The sequence below is a fragment of the Glycine soja genome, chromosome 14 (genome assembly GCF_004193775.1).
Source record: "Glycine soja cultivar W05 chromosome 14, ASM419377v2, whole genome shotgun sequence".
Lineage (NCBI taxonomy): Eukaryota > Viridiplantae > Streptophyta > Magnoliopsida > Fabales > Fabaceae > Glycine > Glycine soja.
The window spans coordinates 49,682,046-49,700,950 of record NC_041015.1 but is presented as its reverse complement, the minus strand read 5'-3'; the positions used below and the strand labels follow the sequence as shown (position 1 = coordinate 49,700,950).

Genomic DNA, 18,905 nt, shown 5'->3' with positions numbered 1-18,905 from the left:
TGAGTTCACCACTTTTTAGCTGAGAAATATTATGTTATGTAAACTGGCAAATGATGATACAATTATAGGAAACAATTAATAACGTAATAATGTATTTACGTACGTACCTTTGATCGATGTTGTTGTATTTACAAGAGGAAGTAGAAGTAGTTGGTGTTGCAGGTTGAATACCTTTTTCAATCTGAGCGAAACATAGTTTAGCAATGTGAACAAAGGATTGTAATGATATATGATGATATATTTTTTTTTATGGAGAATGATATATGGTATTTGTACAGTGCACTGAAATTTATAGCAAAATATAAATTGTTTTCTGAATTGATATGCAATATGCCTTAATATCTATAGAATGCACACACATGCTGGGGAATGACTTTGGAAATTATCTTGTGCAATTTGGTCTTTCGATCACACATAAAAATACGTGAAAAAATGTATCTTATAATAGATATATCAGTTAATTAATGTGGACTTTGTTTTCAGGCCGAAAGCTTAATTAGTTTGGTTATTTATAATGAGAAAAGAGTATTCAACCCCCTAATCTTCATCTCTTTTAGAAATTAATAAATACGCTAAACATTAGTTTAATCCTATTTGATCCTTAAATTTTTCTCCTTTTGCAAATAAATACCTTAAACTATAATTTTGTCTCATTTAATTCTTAATATCTAATACAAATAAATTACTAGGTTTTATTTTCGACTAGTATTTTAATTCTAACATGACAGAAAGAGCTATTTGTGAAAAAGATAAATAATAAGTATCAAATTGATTGAGATTAAAGTTAAATGTGTTTATTTACAAAAATAATAAAATTTAATATTAATCAAAATAAAATTAAAGTTCATGATGTCTATTTGTAAAAAGAGTAAAGTTTAAATTTTAATTGGAACAAAACTAAACTTTAGATTCTCTAGATGTATTTTTTCTTTTACGAAAAAAAGATGTGAAGTTTAGAGTTATTTAGTCTTCTCTCATTTATAATTGTGTGCAAGAAGGTCGTTAATTGTAAATAGTGAGGGATGTAACACCGTAAAAATCCTACACTCCTTTAAATGCTTTTTCTGTGATTTCATTTAAATGCGTTTTTGCATGATTTCGTTTAAGGGCTTTTTGGGTGAATTGACTTGTGAAGTGAATAAATGAGTTTTTAGTAGAAATAATGTATAAAATCAACATTAATTAACTTAAAGTAAGGTATGAGTAATAGGACATTAAATATAAGTATCACATGCAAAATTAATTTATTTTAGAGGCTTAAATAAGGTAGAGCTACCAAAATCAAACTAGGGGAGCCAAACAATGCCTTGAGAGGGGGTGGGAGGTGGGACCCTTCTTCTTGGAGTTGGAAGGACTCACGGTAAACACTAAAACTGAGCCCCTTACCTTGTCTGTTTGGGTAAGTTTCTTTAGAAGCACTTCTAAAAGAAAAAAATAAGAAGAAAAAAAATGAGATGAACTTTTTTATAAGTAAAAATAAGTTTTTCATGAGTTAATTTTTAGAAGCTCACCAATATAGTTTCTCTAAAAATGAGATGACATTTACAAATTAACTAATGAAAAACTCATTTTAGCTCATGGAGAAAGCTCATTTCATTTTTTTTCTTCAAATTTTTTTTTCTAGAAGTGTTTCTAGAGAAGCTTACACCCAAACAGGTCCTATGTCACCCAGATTAGAGAGAGAAAGAGGGAGGAAAATAATTTTTTTTAGAGAGTTCTAGAGAGAAGGAGGAGAAACACTTGGGTTTTGAGGGCTAGCACTCCATTCTTGGCTGTTCCAAGGTAAAACCAGCTGCACAACACTTGGGAGAATGAAGTATATTTATTTTTCTTGATTGGACTTGATTCTTCATGATCGTTAATGGTTTGATGTATTTTTAGATGTGAAATTTAGTTTTTCATTGTGAGTTTTGTGATTGAATTTTTGTTTGCTACCATGAAGTAGTTGACAGTCAAATACTCATAATATATAAGTTTGTTACAACAAGTCATAATGTAGCCTATGTAATAATAACATTTGTGTTTTTTCTATTTCTTACAACGACAAAGAGATAATGTAATCTACACCCTGATAGGTGTTATGCATATGTTATTCATATATTGAAATCACAAGAATTATCTCATTTTCTTATCCTTCATTGTTTATTTTGTGTTAAAACAATATGACTTTGCTTTTTCTGAGTTTTTGTTTTGAAGATACTAAAGATAATGATTTTAGAGTAATTTTTGTTGTATTCTGTGTGCAGTTGAGTTGTAGCATAGACATGGATGAAGAATGATCAAAAGTATTGCATTCTGTGCGACCTCCTCGCTCAGTGAGTCAGACCTGTCCAACCCAAGCTAGCTGCTTAGTGGAAGGAGCCACATGGGAAAACAGTGGTCACTAGCAAGAGCGCATCCTACGTTCAACAGGTGACCACTTAATCCAACTGGACATGCACGCTGAGCGTGAGAGATGCGTTAAGCGCACAAGAGAGCTCTAATTTACCAATTGGTTGGTGAAGCATAAAAATAGGAAAGGAAACATATTTTGTTTCCTTCGCCACGAAGAAACAACAAAAGGAAAGCAATCAGTCAGAAAAGTATGTTTCCGAAGCTCTGGTCGATCCGTTTCAATCCATTTTTCTTTCCTTTCACCCTATCTTTACTTTTGTAAATCTAACGACAATGAAAGACTACAAATCACCCGTTGTTGGATTCTACCTAAACTTTCTTTGATATAAAGATTTTAAATTATCTTTTAATATAATATTGTTATGTTATTATTATTCATTCATGTACTTCTTTTCATACTAATGGTTCAATCATTCATCTTCTAATATGATCAGGTATGGTAAGCAACGTTTTGTGTCCCTGGCATACAAGTGAAACTATTGTTATCGCCAGCAACACTGCCAGAGTATCAACATAAATTGTTTATTGGAGTTCTGAAGATATCGTTTGGACACTACCAAAAAATAAGTCATTAAGTCATTAACGTTGCCGTATTAACATTCATTTTATAAAACATTGTAAAAAAAAAACACACACACACAGTAACATAGTTGTAAATGAATTAAATTCGTTAACATCATATTTTATAAAAACTAGTGTTGTTTGATTAATTATTTACATCATTTTTTAAAAACTTATATTTATATGTTAACATCCATTTTTATTCAAAGGAATGTTTGATCAATTACTAACCTCCCTTTTTATAAGAACGGTTGTTGTATTTGTCCCAAATTAAAAACCTAATTTTCTTCTTTTTTTGGTTTCACTCTCATCACTTCCACTGTCATTGCCACGGGCACTGCTCATCCTCACCACACAACAACAATGCCTTCCTTCTAGTATCTTCTCTTCTCACTCTCACACAACACACAAAAACATATCTTTTCCTCTTGTGTCCCTCAACGGAAGTATCAGGATCCGGTGGGGTTACAGTGTACGGCAACGGCGCCATCACCTAGACCAAAAAGCCCCTTTTCTCCGTCAAAGTGGGCTTGGCCTAGATGCTTCGCGGCGACATCATCATCGATGCTGAGCACGGTGATGTCACCCTTGCTGACGACGCCAACCACATCAACAATGAGGTGCTTGCTGAACTTTGATGTGAATGTTCTTTATCTAAAGCTCATGTCTTTATTGTCATTAGGTTGCTTTTATGCCTTTGAAGGAAGTTAATCGAACAGAATATATTCCAGTATCTGATGAGGTAACATTACTATGTCTATTGTTCACAGACTAGATCTGCATTCAAGTGGGAGTGGTGTTTGCCAATTCAAAACTGCTCTTCTTTGGCGTCTAGAGAATGTGACTTCTTATTTCATTTTTTAAGAATTTCTACATTTGTTTTCCTTGCTTAATATTTTCAATCTATCTAGGATCATTCCCCTACCTTCACTAATAAATGCCACTATTAGGAGAGTTGAAAAAAGCTCATGTTTAATGATAGTATAGCAATTACTAAGGTGCAAGTAGTGGAAAATGGTGCAGAACACGTAATGCAAACAGAGCCAGAGGTGCGAATAGTAAGTAGCACTAAGAGGAAGGTCTCGAAGCCCACTTACCTGAGAGATTACGTCTGAAGAATGATTCTGGAAGATTCTACAATCCTGAGGGATGATGCTGCGTATCGGTTGCTGGTACCTAGGAGACAAGAATAGCAATTCTGATATTTCAAATTCACAAACTGACAAATTCTGTTATTGTAATATCAATATAAATATACTATTATGTAAATAACAGCATCATCAATAAAAATCAGAAAGTTTCCCTTCCTTCTCTTTGTCTCTGGAGGCCCCTGGTTCCTCGAAAACCAGACTTCTCTGAGTATCCCTATCATTTTGGTGCTCTCGTTGCCATAACTAATCCATCCAAAGTCCCTACCTCCCTTGAGGATGCTATCCTCAAACTCACAGCTCAACAACTATCTATGGGTGAGACCTTGCAGACAGTCACCATTCAACTCAATGAGATCCTTCATCGCCTTCCCCCGACCCTAACTAATTCACCATCTCCTTCCCCAGCTCCACCTCCGCTGCACCTGTAATTACACACAAAATCAAACTCGATGTCCCTCGTTTTGATGGGACTGATCCCTTGGGTTGGATCTTTAAGATCACCCAATTTTTTGAATATCATGCAACTCCAGAAGCAGAGAGGCTTACCGTTGCTTCATTCTATATGGACGGCCGCGCTTTGGCTTGGTTCCAATGGATGACTGGCAGCGGTCAGTTTACTTCATAGTCGGCGTTCCTTCAAGTGTTGCAGACCCGCTTTGCTCCCTCTCACTATGAGGACCCTACTGGGGCTTTGTTCAAACTCACTCAGCGAGGTATGGTGGTGCAATACCTCTCTGACTTTGAGGACCTTGCAAATTGCACAATCGGCCTCCCCCCGCCCTTCCTACTCAGTTGCTTTGTGTCGGGCTTATCTCCGGACATCCGCCGCAAGGTCTAGGCACACCAGCCCTTAACGCTCGTCCAAGCGGCAGGCCTTGCCCGGCTCCAGGAGGAGAAGCTCCTTGACGGCCGTAACCCTCCCTGCAACCGTCCCTACCAGCCCCCACCACCCGCGGTCACCACCTCACCCACCCCTCTTTGTTCTGTTCCCAACCCACCACTGTTACCACCCCCTTCCCGTACCCTCACCCCCTCTGTGAAACGCCTCACTCCTGAAGAAATTGCATCACGCAGGGAGCGCGGCCTATGTTTCACCTGCGATGAGAAATACCACAGAGGGCATCGTTGCGCCTCTAGGGTATTTCTCCTCGTTGCAGAGGAGGACGAACCCTTGCTAACCCTTATAACCACAAATGACCTGAAACCCGACCCAGCCCCACCTGACCCGAATGACCCATACTCGGCCCAAATCAGTTTTCACTCCCTGGCTGGTCACGTGGCGCTGGAAACTCTCTGCTTCATGGGCCTCATCGATGACCACCCCGTGGTCCTCTTGGTGGATGGTGGGAGTACCCACAACTTCATCCAATTGCAACTCGTCTCTGACTTAGGATTGCCCACGCGCTCCACTAACCCTTTACGGGTCATGGTAGGCAATGGCCAACAATTAGAGTGCACGCGCCATTGTGAGGCTGTCATGGTGATCATCCAGGCCACACAGTTCATTGTTGATCTGCATGTCTTACCCATCGCCGGCGCAAATGTCATTTTAGGGGTCCAATGGTTGAAATCTCTTGGCCCCGTCCTCACTGATTACAATACTCTCTGCATGAAATTCTTTCATGTCGGGAGCTTTGTGGAGCTTAAGGGAGACACCGAGTCCACCTTGAATTCACTCTCTTCTTCGCAATTCCATAGTCTCTATCGCCACCAACCTGAAAGCCTGTACCTCCATGTGCAAGTGCTTTCTGAGCCTTCCACCACCAAAGCTAGCCCTGACCCTCCTCCCCTCATCCAAGCCTTAATTGACAGGTTCCCATCCCTCTTTTAACCCCCACAAACTCTACCCCCATTACGAGACATAGACCATCGAATTCACCTCCTTCCCCAGGCCATGCCGGTAAATGTACGCCCTTACTGTTACCCCCACTACCAGAAACAAGAGATTGAAAACCAAGTTGAAACAATGTTGCAAAAGGGCCTCATCCAACCCAACAATAGCGCCTTCTCATCCCCGGTATTACTTGTTAAGGAGAACGATGGATCATGACGATTTTGTGTCGACTACAGGGCTTTGAATGCCCTTACCGTTAAGGACAGATTTCCAATTCCCATTGTTGATGAGCTTCTGGATGAATTGGGGGGAGCTCGTTGCTTCTCGAAGTTGGATTTGCTCCAGGGCTATCACTAGATTCATATGTATTTCGGTGACATCTCGAAAATTGCTTTTCGCACTCACCACGGCCATTACGAATTTCGTGTAATGCCGTTTGGTTTGTGCAATGCTACATCTTCCTTCCAGGCTACTATGAATGCATTATTCCGGCCTTACCTCCGACGCTTTGTCATTATCTTCTTCAATGACATCTTGGTCTACAACGGGTCCCTGGCGGAGCACCTCACTTACTTGGAAGTTGCGTTTCAGGTATTGCTTGCTCATCAGTTTGTTCTCAAACTATCTAAGTGTTGTTTTGCATAGACGCAGGTGGAATACCTTGGCCACGTCGTCTCGCATGAAGGGGTAAAACCAGTTGCTTCCAAGGTGGAAGCCATAGCCCAATGGCCAATTCCTCGTTCGACCAGGGCTGTTCGCAGCTTCTTAGGACTTGTCGGCTTCTATCGGCGTTTCATCAGAGACTTTGCCACCATTGCTGCACCCCTGGTCCACCTTACTACACAGGAACGTTCTGTTCACCGTCTGCGCCAGTGTTAGCTCTCCCGGACTTTGACCTTCTGTTCACCGTGGAGACAGACGCCTTCGACGTGGGTATGGGAGTTCTTCTGTCGTAGCAAGGCCATCCCTTGGCTTTCTTCAGTAAGCCATTTCCAAAAAAACTCCTCAACGCGTCCACCTATGTGCGTGAGTTGTTTGCAATAACCACGGCCTTCAAGAAGTGGCGCCAATATTTGCTTGGCCACCACTTCATCATCATCACTAACCATCGGAGCCTCAAAGAGTTGCTTACTCAGGTAATTCAGACGCCGGAGCAACACACTAATTTGACGAGGTTAATGGGCTACGACTATCAAATAATCCATTGGTCTGGTGCTCAAAATCAAGCTGCAGATGCTTTGTCACGTCTTCCAGAGCACGCCCCTTCTTCTCTAATGACCCTGTACCATGTCTCACTTTCATGGAGGAACTTCGCCGTCAACTAGAAGCTTGCGCCGCTTATGTGATGCACCACCGTGACATTTCACAATCACCGGAGGCACACCCTGAATTCACAATTGCCAACAACCTTATTCTACACCAGAAGCGTATTTGGCTTCCACGGGATTTCCAAATGATTCCCACCCCGCTCACTGAATTCCACTCTTCTCCAACAGGGGGACACATGGGCGTAGCCAAGACCTTTGCCCGCATTTCAGACAATTTTAGTTGGCCCGGTCTCTGGAATGATGTGACCAAATTCATTGCCCAATGTGTAGATTGTCAGCTTACCAAGTACGAAACGAAGAAGAGTGTTGGGCTGTTGTGTCCATTACTGGTGCCTCAGAGGCCATGGGAGGACCTTTCTCTGGATTTCATCATGGGCCTACCCCTTTATCATGGCAACTCCGTCATTCTTGTGGTTGTGGATCAGTTTTCGAAAGGCATACATCTAGGGATGTTACCAGCAGCTCATACAGCTCACACAGTAGCCTCCATGTTCATGGAAATTGTCGGGAAAATCCATGGATTGCCCCGAAGCTTGGTCTCTGATAGAAACCCTCTGTTTCTTAGCAATTTCTGGCGTGAGCTGTTCCAGATTAGCGGCACACAATTACGAATGAGTTTCGCTTAGCATCCCCAAAGCGATGGTCAAACGGAAGTGATGAATAGAATCATTGAGCAGTATCTCAGAGCTTTTGTGCACCGTCGTCCGAAAACATGGGGCAAGCTTCTTTTATGGGTGGAATGGTCCCATAACACCTCCTGGAACGTAGCAACAGGGACCACTCCATATGAAATTACTTTCGGTCACAAACCTTTTAATTTCCCAAACTATATCACGGGGTCATCCAAGTTAGATGCAGTGGAGGATATGCTCAAGGACAGGGATGACACTTTCCAGGTAATTCGGAAGAAGCTCCTCAAAGCTCAGGCCACAATGAAGCGTTTTGCTGATACCAAGAGAAGAGAGGTGATGTACGAGCCTGGAGATTGGGTTTTGCTCAAACTCCGTCCATGCTGGCAAACTTCCGCCAAAGGTGTTTCAGAGGTGCAGGGTAAATTGTCCAAAAGGTTCTATGGCCCCTTCAAGGTGATTGAACGCATTGGACCCGTTGCTTATCGCTTACAATTGCCAGAGGGAGCTCGCATACACCCTGTTTTCCATTGCTCAGTGTTAAAGCCATTTCAGGGAACACCCGAGCTTGAGGTTGCGGCCCAATTGCCTGATCATTTTCTCCAAGATCAGCCTATTATTTCTCCGCTAGCTATCTTGGATTACCGCAGATCAACATCAACAGACCCATGGCAAGTTTTGGTGCAGTGGAACGGGTTACTCCCTAATGATACGTCATGGGAGGATGGGAAAAATTACAGGAGGATTATCACCTTGAGGACAAGGTGATTTTGCAAGGGCCCCCAGATGATAGTATAGCAATTACTAAGGTGCAAGTAGCGGAAAATGGTGCAGAACAAGTAATGCAAACAGAGCCAGAGGTGCGAATAGTAAGTAGCACTAAGAGGAAGGTCTCGAAGCCCACTTACCTGAGAGATTACGTCTGAAGAATGATTCTGGAAGATTCTACAATCCTGAGGGATGATGCTGCGTATCGGTTGCCGGTACCTAAGAGACAAGAATAGCAATTCTGATATTTCAAATTCACAAACTGACAAATTCTGTTATTGTAATATCAGTATAAATATACTACTATGTAAATAACAGCATCATCAATAAAAATCAGAAAGTTTCCCTTCCTTCTCTTTGTCTCTGGAGGCCCCTGGTTCCTCGAAAACCAGACTTCTATGAGTATCCCTATCATTTAATGACTTTTAATTTTGTATATTAATGGACCAGCGAAAAACCAAAGAACACAAGCTCTTCGTATTTTAGAGTAGCCTTTTTTGGAATACATTTCTTTGCAAATTTGAAGGTATGGAATTAATTTTCCATTCCTAACAGGAAAATCTCACAACACATGTCCGAAGGAAAACCAGCGATGCTCGTGAAATGCAAACTTTTTATGGGCAGTACTATGAAAAGTATATTCAAGCGTTAGATAAGGCTGCTGATAAGGTCCGGTGAGTTTACAATTTAATTGAATCAACCATTTGGTCACTGACTTGAATATTTCTCTCTTATATTACACAATTATCTGTGAATTGTACTAATTTGTGCTAGCATAATTTCTTTTTAATTGCAAAAGGAGAATACTTAAATTAACTTCTTATGCTTCATCAGTGCCCAGCTCACAAAAGCATATCAAACTGCTGTTGTTTTATTTGAGGGATTGAAGGAAGTTAATCGAACAGAATATATTCCAGTATCTGATGAGGTAACATTACTATGTCTATTGGTCGCTGAATAGAGTTTACGTATAAAGAGAATAATTTGTTCATTTCTATATTTTAATTGCAGATTATGGAAGCTCATATAAAGGTTGATTGAGGAAATGAAGCAATTATATGCCCCTTATAATATTTTGCCACTTGATCCCAATACTGGAAAAGAGGCTATAATGAGATATCATGAGGTTTGTTCTCTTTAATTATGTTTTAATCCCCTTTTCATTTGAGTTAATGCTTGATACACAAGGTTCCCAGAGGTAACACCCTGTAATAGAACTTGGAAACTCCTGTTAAAGCAAATGAAAACAAAAAAGATCAAGGGTTGTAGAGTCACTGAATCAAAAACTGATATTTCCTAGAAAAATCAAGTCTTTTAGTGGTTTAGGCATTACCAGTGTTACAAACACAGGCAGAAGTTATGATGAAACAATGTATGGTTAATAATTTTCTCATCTTTTTTCCTGTCTGCCACCAACTTATTATTATTACTTTTAGCTTATGAATAAGCTCTGCTAGAATTTTGTTCAATTTGTTGATTAGGTTGCTTGTACTCATTTGCTTTTACAGATTCAAGCTGTTGTTTCTGCACTTCGTAATACCAGGGGCCCTTGGCCAAATTAAGGAACATGGCAACAAATTAAATGAAGATATATTTTGGACTGGCTTCAGCTGATGTTTGGTTTCCAAGTAGTGACTGAACTGTTCTGTGTCTACTATTTGGTGTTTAATTTCTTATACTTCATTCAAAGCTTATCTTCCTTGTACTCATGTGCAGAAAGACAATGTGGAAAATCCAAAGTCAGATCAACTACTCAAGGTTTTCTTTTTATGTATTGCCATGGCTTGGACCTTTATTTTCTGATTTAGACATACTGTTTTGTTTTTTATTGTTTCTTACATATTGTACTTTTCCATGTTTAGTTCGACGATCGTGTTTAAATGAAGTGAAGAAGAAACTCTTTAGAAACTACAAAAAATGGTGCTAGTATTTGGGTTGCAAAAGTAGCCTTTGGTGAGATTTGCATATCCTAATCTTGTAGTAACTTCAAATGCTTGTTTATTTGACTGTCAAATTGAACTTTAAGGTCTTATATGTACCTAGTGAGTTGTCTGTAGAGGTCAATCTGCTTTTGAGCTTAACTTAGCTAAGGTCAATTGTTGACATAGGCAAGCTGAATGCCCTAAATGAAACTAAACAAGCTTAATTCTGTATCTTTTAAGCAGGTTATATACATAAACGTATATACAAAAGGTGCATTTAATCCTGGATACATGACATTATTGTAAATTTGTATTTATAATACAATTAAAGTTTACTTGTATATGGATATTAATTATTGGAGCTAAGCCAACGAAAATTGTAGGTCAGTTGTATATGTGAGCTACTCTTTTATGAGCTGAAAATTTGTATTTATAATACAATTAAAGTTTACTTTTGTATGGATAGCCTTCTTTTATTTGTTTCCTTGGATTTTTCTGTATTGCAGGAAACTAAGACTCTAGGAGAAGTAAAACGGGAATAACAAAGCATTCTCACTATAGAAACTATGATGATTTAAATGAATAATTTTGGTACTATGCTTCTTTTTGATTTGGTTATTTTCCTGTAGAATAATTTTATTGTTCAATAATTATCGTTCCAAAATTGTACGTCAGTTGATTGTTTTCGACTAGGTTGGCCTATGCCTGTTGACTCTGATTTCTTCTCTGTTCCTTTCGCTCAGTAGAAACGTCAGGTTAACAAAGACGAGGTATGGAATATCATGTCTGGTGTGTGATTAGAGTTACACATAGGATTGTGTAACAAGAACCATTTTAGGCTTCATGCTTTGCTGGAACTCCAAAGAAAGTCTATTCCCATTAAGAAGAAACTTAATTGGAGAGTGCATGTGTATCTTGATGAAAACTGATTGAGATTCTCTAGGTTGCTCCCGACGTTCAGTGATACTATAAACATTTATATTTAATTGTAATTCAAATAATAACTTGTGCATTTATATTAAACCACTATAAACATTATTTTTACCTTTTTTGTTCCTGTTGTTTATAGAGTTTCAATCTGACACTTGTATTTAGGACTGTATATATAGGATCTTGGTATTTATTAGAGATGAATACAACTAAGTTCTTCCTCTTAGAGTTTCTTTTGAACAATCCACATGTTTCCTCAAACATGAAACATGAATAAGCCAACCTCTGTCCGTGAAGGAAGTGAGAAAGCTCACAAGAAGCAATCGTGCACCATAGATTATTAATTTTTTTGCAAAACTCACCGGTTAGTCAAAAATCAAAAATATTTTATACGACTTTCAACATTCGTTTTGAAAAAACCAATGTAGAAAGTACTTTCATATTTCAACATCAATTATAAAATCGATCTTAAAAAATATCCACTTTCAATGATAGTGGTTTCAACGTCGATTATAAAATCGATGTCGAAACTCCTCCAAAACTAATATTAAAATCCTTTTATGTATTAGTGGGAGTAATTTTGGAAGGAGTTAATTCTATAGATCAATCATATGTTGCTTGTCCATGAAGTCGAGTTTGTTATCATGGGAGAGATCGTCAAAGAGGAGGGTGGAGGTGGTGAGGGGAGAAAATGCCCCGGCTGAAAATTGCCTCTGACAGCGGCGACAAATTTTAGTTGCTGAGAGGAAGTGAGGGATCCAATGTGGAATGACCTATTTTAGTAAAATTAATATAATGATAAAAAATCACGGTTCACCGTGGATTCACGATATTATATTTAGAAGTGCAACTTTATGACATAACTCTATAAAATCAAAAGCTTGGGGAAATGATTTCTATATCATTGGCATGGATATGTAATGAAGTTAAACAAAATCTAAACTACATTGAAGAATTGTTTTGATGCGTACCTCAAGATATGTGCAGAGTTAATGTCAGGAAGATCCAACGAGAATTTATAAGAAACAGCCTTGTTGCCGACCACAATATTGAATAATGAGGAGTTGCAATTTTGATGAATGAAAATATTTGACAAGAGATGGGAAAGATCACAGATAATGAGTAAAGAAGTACAGAATTATATGGTTAAATGGACGAATAAAACTGAAAGTAAGAGGAAGTTTATCCTTTCTCATTTCTGAAGTAAGGTATTGAATGGCAATAGATGCAAGTTATTCCTTTATTCTATGGTAGCTCGTGAATAAGAAGCAGTTGTTTTCTGTTTTTGTTGTGTTTCTTCTTTGAACCGTTCACAAGTTATTATGTGCAATACAAGACAAAAAAAGTGAGGACAAAAGGTTTGATTCCTATCTTACTTGTACGATGAAATGTTTGAATCTCTTATGTCTGTTGTGCCTTGCGTTCGCTACTAGTCCAGGAATACCCCTGTTTCTTCTTCGGAGTGTATGATTGATATATTTGAAAGTATATTTCTCCATATAAAATATTGATTTGTAGATAAAAAAATGTATACTTTACTAGTCTTTGATAATTGAGTGTTTGGTTATGGTCCTTTACTTGCTCAAAGCCTCAAATCCGAGTTCAGGTGTTGATGTACAAATTATCTGGTGGGTGCTCTGTTATGATAGCGTGTGTGATTGGAAGCTTTAGTAGTTTCACATACGTAATTATTTCACTTGTCACGACAATAGACTATAGATCTTAGTTTAAGGATGTGTATGCTTGCATAAGAAATGAGAATCTTTGTTTAAGAATCCTTTTAGATATGCTGGATTTATGGGAAATAAGATATGCTTTGCTTCATTCACACGGTTTTTAATTCTTTCTTTTCTTTCTTTCCTTTTATTTTGTGATATAACTTTTTTTGTTTCATGTAGCATCAGTTTTTATCTCATTAATTTATTAGTTAATAAATTGTAAATTATAAAAAACTAAAAAGTATTGGTAGGGAAAATGAAAATAATAGTTGATTATAAATTAAAAGCTTTAATCATATTCCATGTAGCTTGGCTATGAAGGAGGTTAACTCCTTCCAAACATCTTTGAAACTTTAATCGTACGTAAGGGGTAGTCAAGAGAAATAATACAAGGTACTGTTATGATCAAGGCTCAACAATTGGTAATAACTTCTTACTATTATTGATAATATGATATAGCCATATAATAGCCTTACAAGATAAGAGTAGAAAATAATTAATGAAAGAGGTACTAAATGTACAACCAAAATAATGAAACTGATCCTGACTAACAATTCGATAATCAAATCTTAGCTGAAATATCTTATTTTTTGTTTTAGTCTCTAATAAATTTTTTCGTTATTTTAAATTTTTTATGTATAAAAAGTTTTGTTTCAGATTTTTATTTTATAATGATGTGATATCATTTCAACAATTCTTTTAATATATATCAAGAATTCAAAACAAATTTTAAGTATATATTAAAGACCTAAAAATTATTTAAATCTAAAATTTTTATTACAAAATGAGAAATCCTTATTACATCTAACAAATCATACGTTAAAACTCCCATTCCATCTACCTCTTTGAGGTGAGGTAAATATAAGTTTTTTCTTTAATTACTATGTGAGCCGATAAGCCTTCTCAAGCTTGAACTAGAAGTTTATTGAGTAAACTAATATCTTAGTTCCTACAATTGTGAAGCAATGTCGTATTAGTCCTTGAAATTAGGAAAATGCCATATAAATCATTGAATTTGAAACTACTGCTATTTAAGTCTCTAACATGTACTACTTACTACACTATAATTCTTAAATTTATAAAAGAACTAGCATCAAGAATAATATGATTAACAAAATTCAATGTCAGAGATTTGTTTGATATTTTATTAGATCTAGAGACTACTAACAACGGCAACACTTCACAATTTCAGGGATCAGTAAGTTAAGGTCGGACTGTTATCGGTTTAAGTGATGACAGTAAGATATTGGTGAGGCTAGAGCGGGGATTAGAAATTAAAACACTCATTTATGAACCCCTTTTATATGCTTCTAATAGTCCAAAAGCTAAATAAAGTAGAATACAATCATATCGAATACGTACCCTTTTAAAACCCAATTATTCCATCTAAGCATACATATTTAATTTCTTAGTGCAAAATAGTTAGGCACAGCAGGTATTAAACCATATATACAAGAGCATACCCTATTTATGAGAGGAAACAGATGCACATGCTGGAAGCATAATAAAAGCACAACAGAAGCCAAAATGCAAAATGTTTGTAATAGCTTGCAAGCAAATGTTACTATTAATGAGAGAAGCAACGTTAACATGTGGATTATAATATAGGCAGAGAGTATGATCAGCGTTGAAAACATTAAGGAAAGAACTATTCGGCCAACAAATGGTTTGATACACAACATCAAGTGCATAAAGATGAAGAAACTTGAAATAATTATCTGATTGGTGAACAATCATTACAATACATACAATTTTTCAACCTTTAAGTTTGTAAGCACAAAAAGATTTGAAGTAGTTACGGTCGACGAACAATTGTTACAATAGACATTCCTCCAATCTCAAAATTTTAAGTACAAAGATGCTTCAATTAATTACCCGGTCGACAAACAACTAATACGGTACGGTTATAGAATAAAATATAGAGTTAAATTTAGGTTTTATCATATTTAAAACAAACCTAGAGATGATAGAGTGTATATTTCACTCATACCAATAATTCAGAGATTAATTATGATAACCCAAGTGTGAACCTATTGTATGTGATTTTACAGATTGAAGCTGCTACAAAACACAGCGGGTAAAATTGTAAATTACACTCTTCAAAAAAATATAAATTATAGAAATGTTTAGGAAGTCTGGACTTTGGAGTCATTAAACTTTGATGCAAATGAAGTTCAAGTTTTCTCGTATAAATAAATTCCCTTTGACTTGAACATTTATTTCTACTTGGTAAAATCAATTTGAAGAGTCTGATTAGCATATTTAATCATGTCAAGTCAAAGGCAAAAGAAACCAACCTAAATTTGGATGAAACACACCTGTTCATATTATGTCTTAAACAAAATGTAGTTAAAAACATAGTTATGTTATAAAACTTTTCTTTCCATATCGCAGTCATGATAGTCGAACATAAGAGTCATGACACTGAATCGTCTTAGTTCTCGCGTCTACAGTGCTGACCTCGAGTAATTCTACCAACATATTGATAACATCGTCAACATGAAGTTGCTTGAAGTTGTGAAATGTCCCTACGATAGGCAGATGTAGCAACGACGTGACGTCATCCAAGGTGATAGTCACCTCTCCGATGGGCAAATGGAAACTACTAGTTTCCTTAACCCAGCATTCCACAAAAGCAAACATTATTCCTCGATTTTGCCTGTATTTAGGGAACATGCGAGCAAAAGACTTATTCCAGTGGCAGCTATAAGGCCTTCAATCTCTGGAGCAGGCTTCCCAAACTTAGTCATCTTCCTTCATTGGGAATATAACTTCAACTCAGGTCGTTCCTACAGACAATAATATCGATAATGTAAAATAAATTATTAACGTGTAAACTACGTGCTTTATGTTTTTAAAAAATTACATACCTCTCCATCCCAAACTCTCATAGCAATGTAATTTTCAAAATCTCTGAGAACTGATGTGTCATGGAGTCAGTCTGAAAAACCCTCAACATCAACTTCTTCACAGGTGCTTGTGGCACTCTTCGTTGAATTCCTCTGCGGTCGTAAGAAGATCCTTAACAACACGCTCCTGCTGTCATTGCATAGTCACTCACTTGTCTCCTCTCCACTGCTTTTCCTATTGCTCCACCTAAATAAGAATTCTTTTAAACTAAATAAGAATTTCTAAATCAATTTTCGTTTAAATTTTTGTTTCAAGCATTTCCAAACAAATTTATTCAAACTTTTCAATAATTTTTTATCAAAATTTTCAATTTAAATTTTGGCGTCAACACCTCCATACCTCCATCTATCATCTGGGATTATATACACGTACATCTCACGTCAGACAACAATAAATCAAGTTAAACAAGAGAGCAAAAGAGAAAGAAAAAGTAATTAACACCTTAAAAATTATTAATTAAAATGCATACCAATTGTTCTCTGGCTTAATGTACACCTACAACTTTAAAAGCTTACATGGACAACGTCATATCAGTAATTAAACACCCTAATTAACATCAAGAACCATACATCGTTTTGAGCATGCATGCAATAAACAAAGCATAAGGGCGCAAAACTTATAGATTACATCGTTTTATAAAAACACCCACCGTCGGTATGTAAGTCATCCCAGATATATATATATATATATATATATATATATATATATATATATATATATATATATATATATATATATATATATATAAAGCTGAAACCGACACCCATATATATTAATAGCTTCAGGTTTATGATTTTCTTATCTGTTACTATTTTCAATTAATTAATAGAAATTATTATTTTAGTGTTATTTTATGTTTTTAGGAATTTTAAAAACAGTGAAATTATCATTTATTATTTTCTTTAAAATGTGAAATAAATTTATATTAAGGAGAAAGAAAAGTTAGTAAGAAGCTCCAAAGAGAGCAAGTTGGAAAACTAGCCACAAGCTAATAAGCTAAAAAGAAAAAAAAAATTGTGCCCCTCATTCCTTAAATTTCTCATACTTCATACATATATAGCAAACAAACCCAAATTATTAATCCTATCGAAATTCAAACTAGAGATCCATTTGCTACTAGTACAGTTTTTTCTGAGTTAATTGATAAATTTTTAAAGAAAGAAGCATTCATATAATCTTGGAACATATTTTAGTTACAAAAGATTCTTGATCTATGAAAGAAAGATTCTTGATCTTAGCATACAACTAATGATGCATAATTAGTGCAACACACACGTTGTTTTTTTCACACAATTTAATTAGAAAAAGTTTTATCATATGTGTCTCTCCTGGACCTAGATATGCATGAATCCATGTACACGGCGTTCATTTGCCTAACCAAGGAAAATAAGAGCATTAAACTGTAGGTAACAAAAAAAAGAATATTAAACTAGAAGTTATTTAAAAAGAAAACTTGTTTATTGAACCGTTAAATAAACTTATTCAGATAATAAAAAAAACTAAAAATCATCTTAAATGACTTGTCGAGTATAACCACTAATTAAGCACACGCCTAGTGTTCTTATGACTTCAAAATAAACATCTTTTGTAAATATTTGGCGTTACATCTTTTTTAATTTTGAATCACTACCTTGCATACTGAGAAGCCATGGGACATTAATCCTTGGCTATATTTTCATGGTTAGCACAAATTTTAATTTTGATAGTTTTGATGAGAAAGTTAATTTTTATCGGATGCCAACATCTTGTTGCATTCATTTATTGTTTTATATTTGCTTAGATAATATAATAAGACATCAAAAAAGATTATTATTTTAGTTGTAGGTTTCTCCGGTTTCTTAGATTATTATTTTGAAAGTTCAATCCAATTTATAAATCAAGAAAAATCCAATTTTGTGTTTCCAAAAACACATATTGTATCAATACTTTTTATTTTCATATTTTTATGTCATATTAAGTTGTTTATGGTTATCTAATTGAGATTCAAACACATTAATTTCTTCATGGCTTTAAGGTGTTCCATGCAATTGCTTAAGCAAAATGTTGAATGCATTGAGTTAATAGAAGAAATTGTCAAACAATAGCATGCCTTAATTAAGCTAAATTATTTTTGGTTGGATTTGAAATAACTTAATCACGTATATTGCTTCAAAACAGAAGAGTACTCAAATATTATGCACAACAAGTTTAATGTCATTCTTCTAACATTAAATTTGTTGCACTGCAATACCAATAGATGAGTACTGTTCTATTTTAAGGTGATATATGTAGTTAAGTGGTTTCAAATTCAACCAAAAATAACTTCTCAGATGAGAGAGAGTGTAAGGCATGCAAAAGTTTGACATTTGTTTTATGAACCCCTTGCATTCAACATCTTGCTCATGCAATAAAACACACCTTAAAGCCATATAGAAAAATGATTGAATCTCAATTGGATAACCGTAAACAGCTTGATATTTTAAATACTGAACTGAATGTGTTTAATGAAAGCACAAAATTGGATTGTTGTTGATTTATAAATAGGATTGAACTCTACACAATTTTATTTAGGTAAGAAATCGGTGAAACTCTAGACCTAGAACAATAATCTTTTCATACAACGAGTGCCTCATATATTCTCTAAGCAATGTAAAACAATAAACGAATGAATGCAACAAAACCGTAAAAAGAAGGAATTAAACAGAGGACCCACAAGTCATCTTGAACTAGACAAAAATGCCAAGCTTGAGAAATTTCTTCAGGCAGGGATATGATTTGTGA

The 18,905-nt window shown here is 36.0% G+C and overlaps 1 protein-coding gene and 1 long non-coding RNA gene across 5 annotated transcripts; one reads left to right on the top strand and one right to left on the bottom strand.

Annotated features, from left to right (window-relative positions):
* Positions 1–106: 106 nt before the first annotated feature.
* Positions 107–12,593, bottom strand: LOC114383470. 2 transcript variants are annotated; one of them, XR_003660516.1, is made up of 4 exons: positions 12,489–12,593; positions 8,806–8,884; positions 4,053–4,131; positions 107–181 (listed from the first exon to the last, which is right to left on the bottom strand). It is a non-coding gene; the product is annotated as an uncharacterized LOC114383470 (long non-coding RNA). The 2 variants fall into 2 exon arrangements; XR_003660515.1 differs by lacking the exon at positions 107–181 and having other exon boundaries at positions 3,704–4,131.
* Positions 3,200–12,921, top strand: LOC114383469 (callose synthase 2-like). Of its 3 annotated transcripts, none has more exons than XM_028343150.1 (8): positions 3,202–3,575; positions 3,638–3,697; positions 9,221–9,339; positions 9,500–9,593; positions 9,677–9,791; positions 10,174–10,293; positions 10,382–10,423; positions 10,528–10,974. In XM_028343150.1, exons 1-5 carry the CDS (start codon positions 3,495–3,497, stop codon positions 9,704–9,706), a joined length of 384 nt encoding a protein of 127 aa, XP_028198951.1. In that variant the 5' UTR covers positions 3,202–3,494; the 3' UTR covers positions 9,707–9,791; positions 10,174–10,293; positions 10,382–10,423; positions 10,528–10,974. The 3 variants fall into 3 exon arrangements, with proteins under 3 accessions (XP_028198953.1, XP_028198951.1, XP_028198952.1); XM_028343151.1 differs by having other exon boundaries at positions 10,382–10,436; XM_028343152.1 differs by lacking the exons at positions 10,174–10,293; positions 10,382–10,423; positions 10,528–10,974 and adding an exon at positions 12,444–12,921 and having other exon boundaries at positions 3,200–3,575.
* The last annotated feature ends 5,984 nt before the right edge of the window (positions 12,922–18,905 follow it).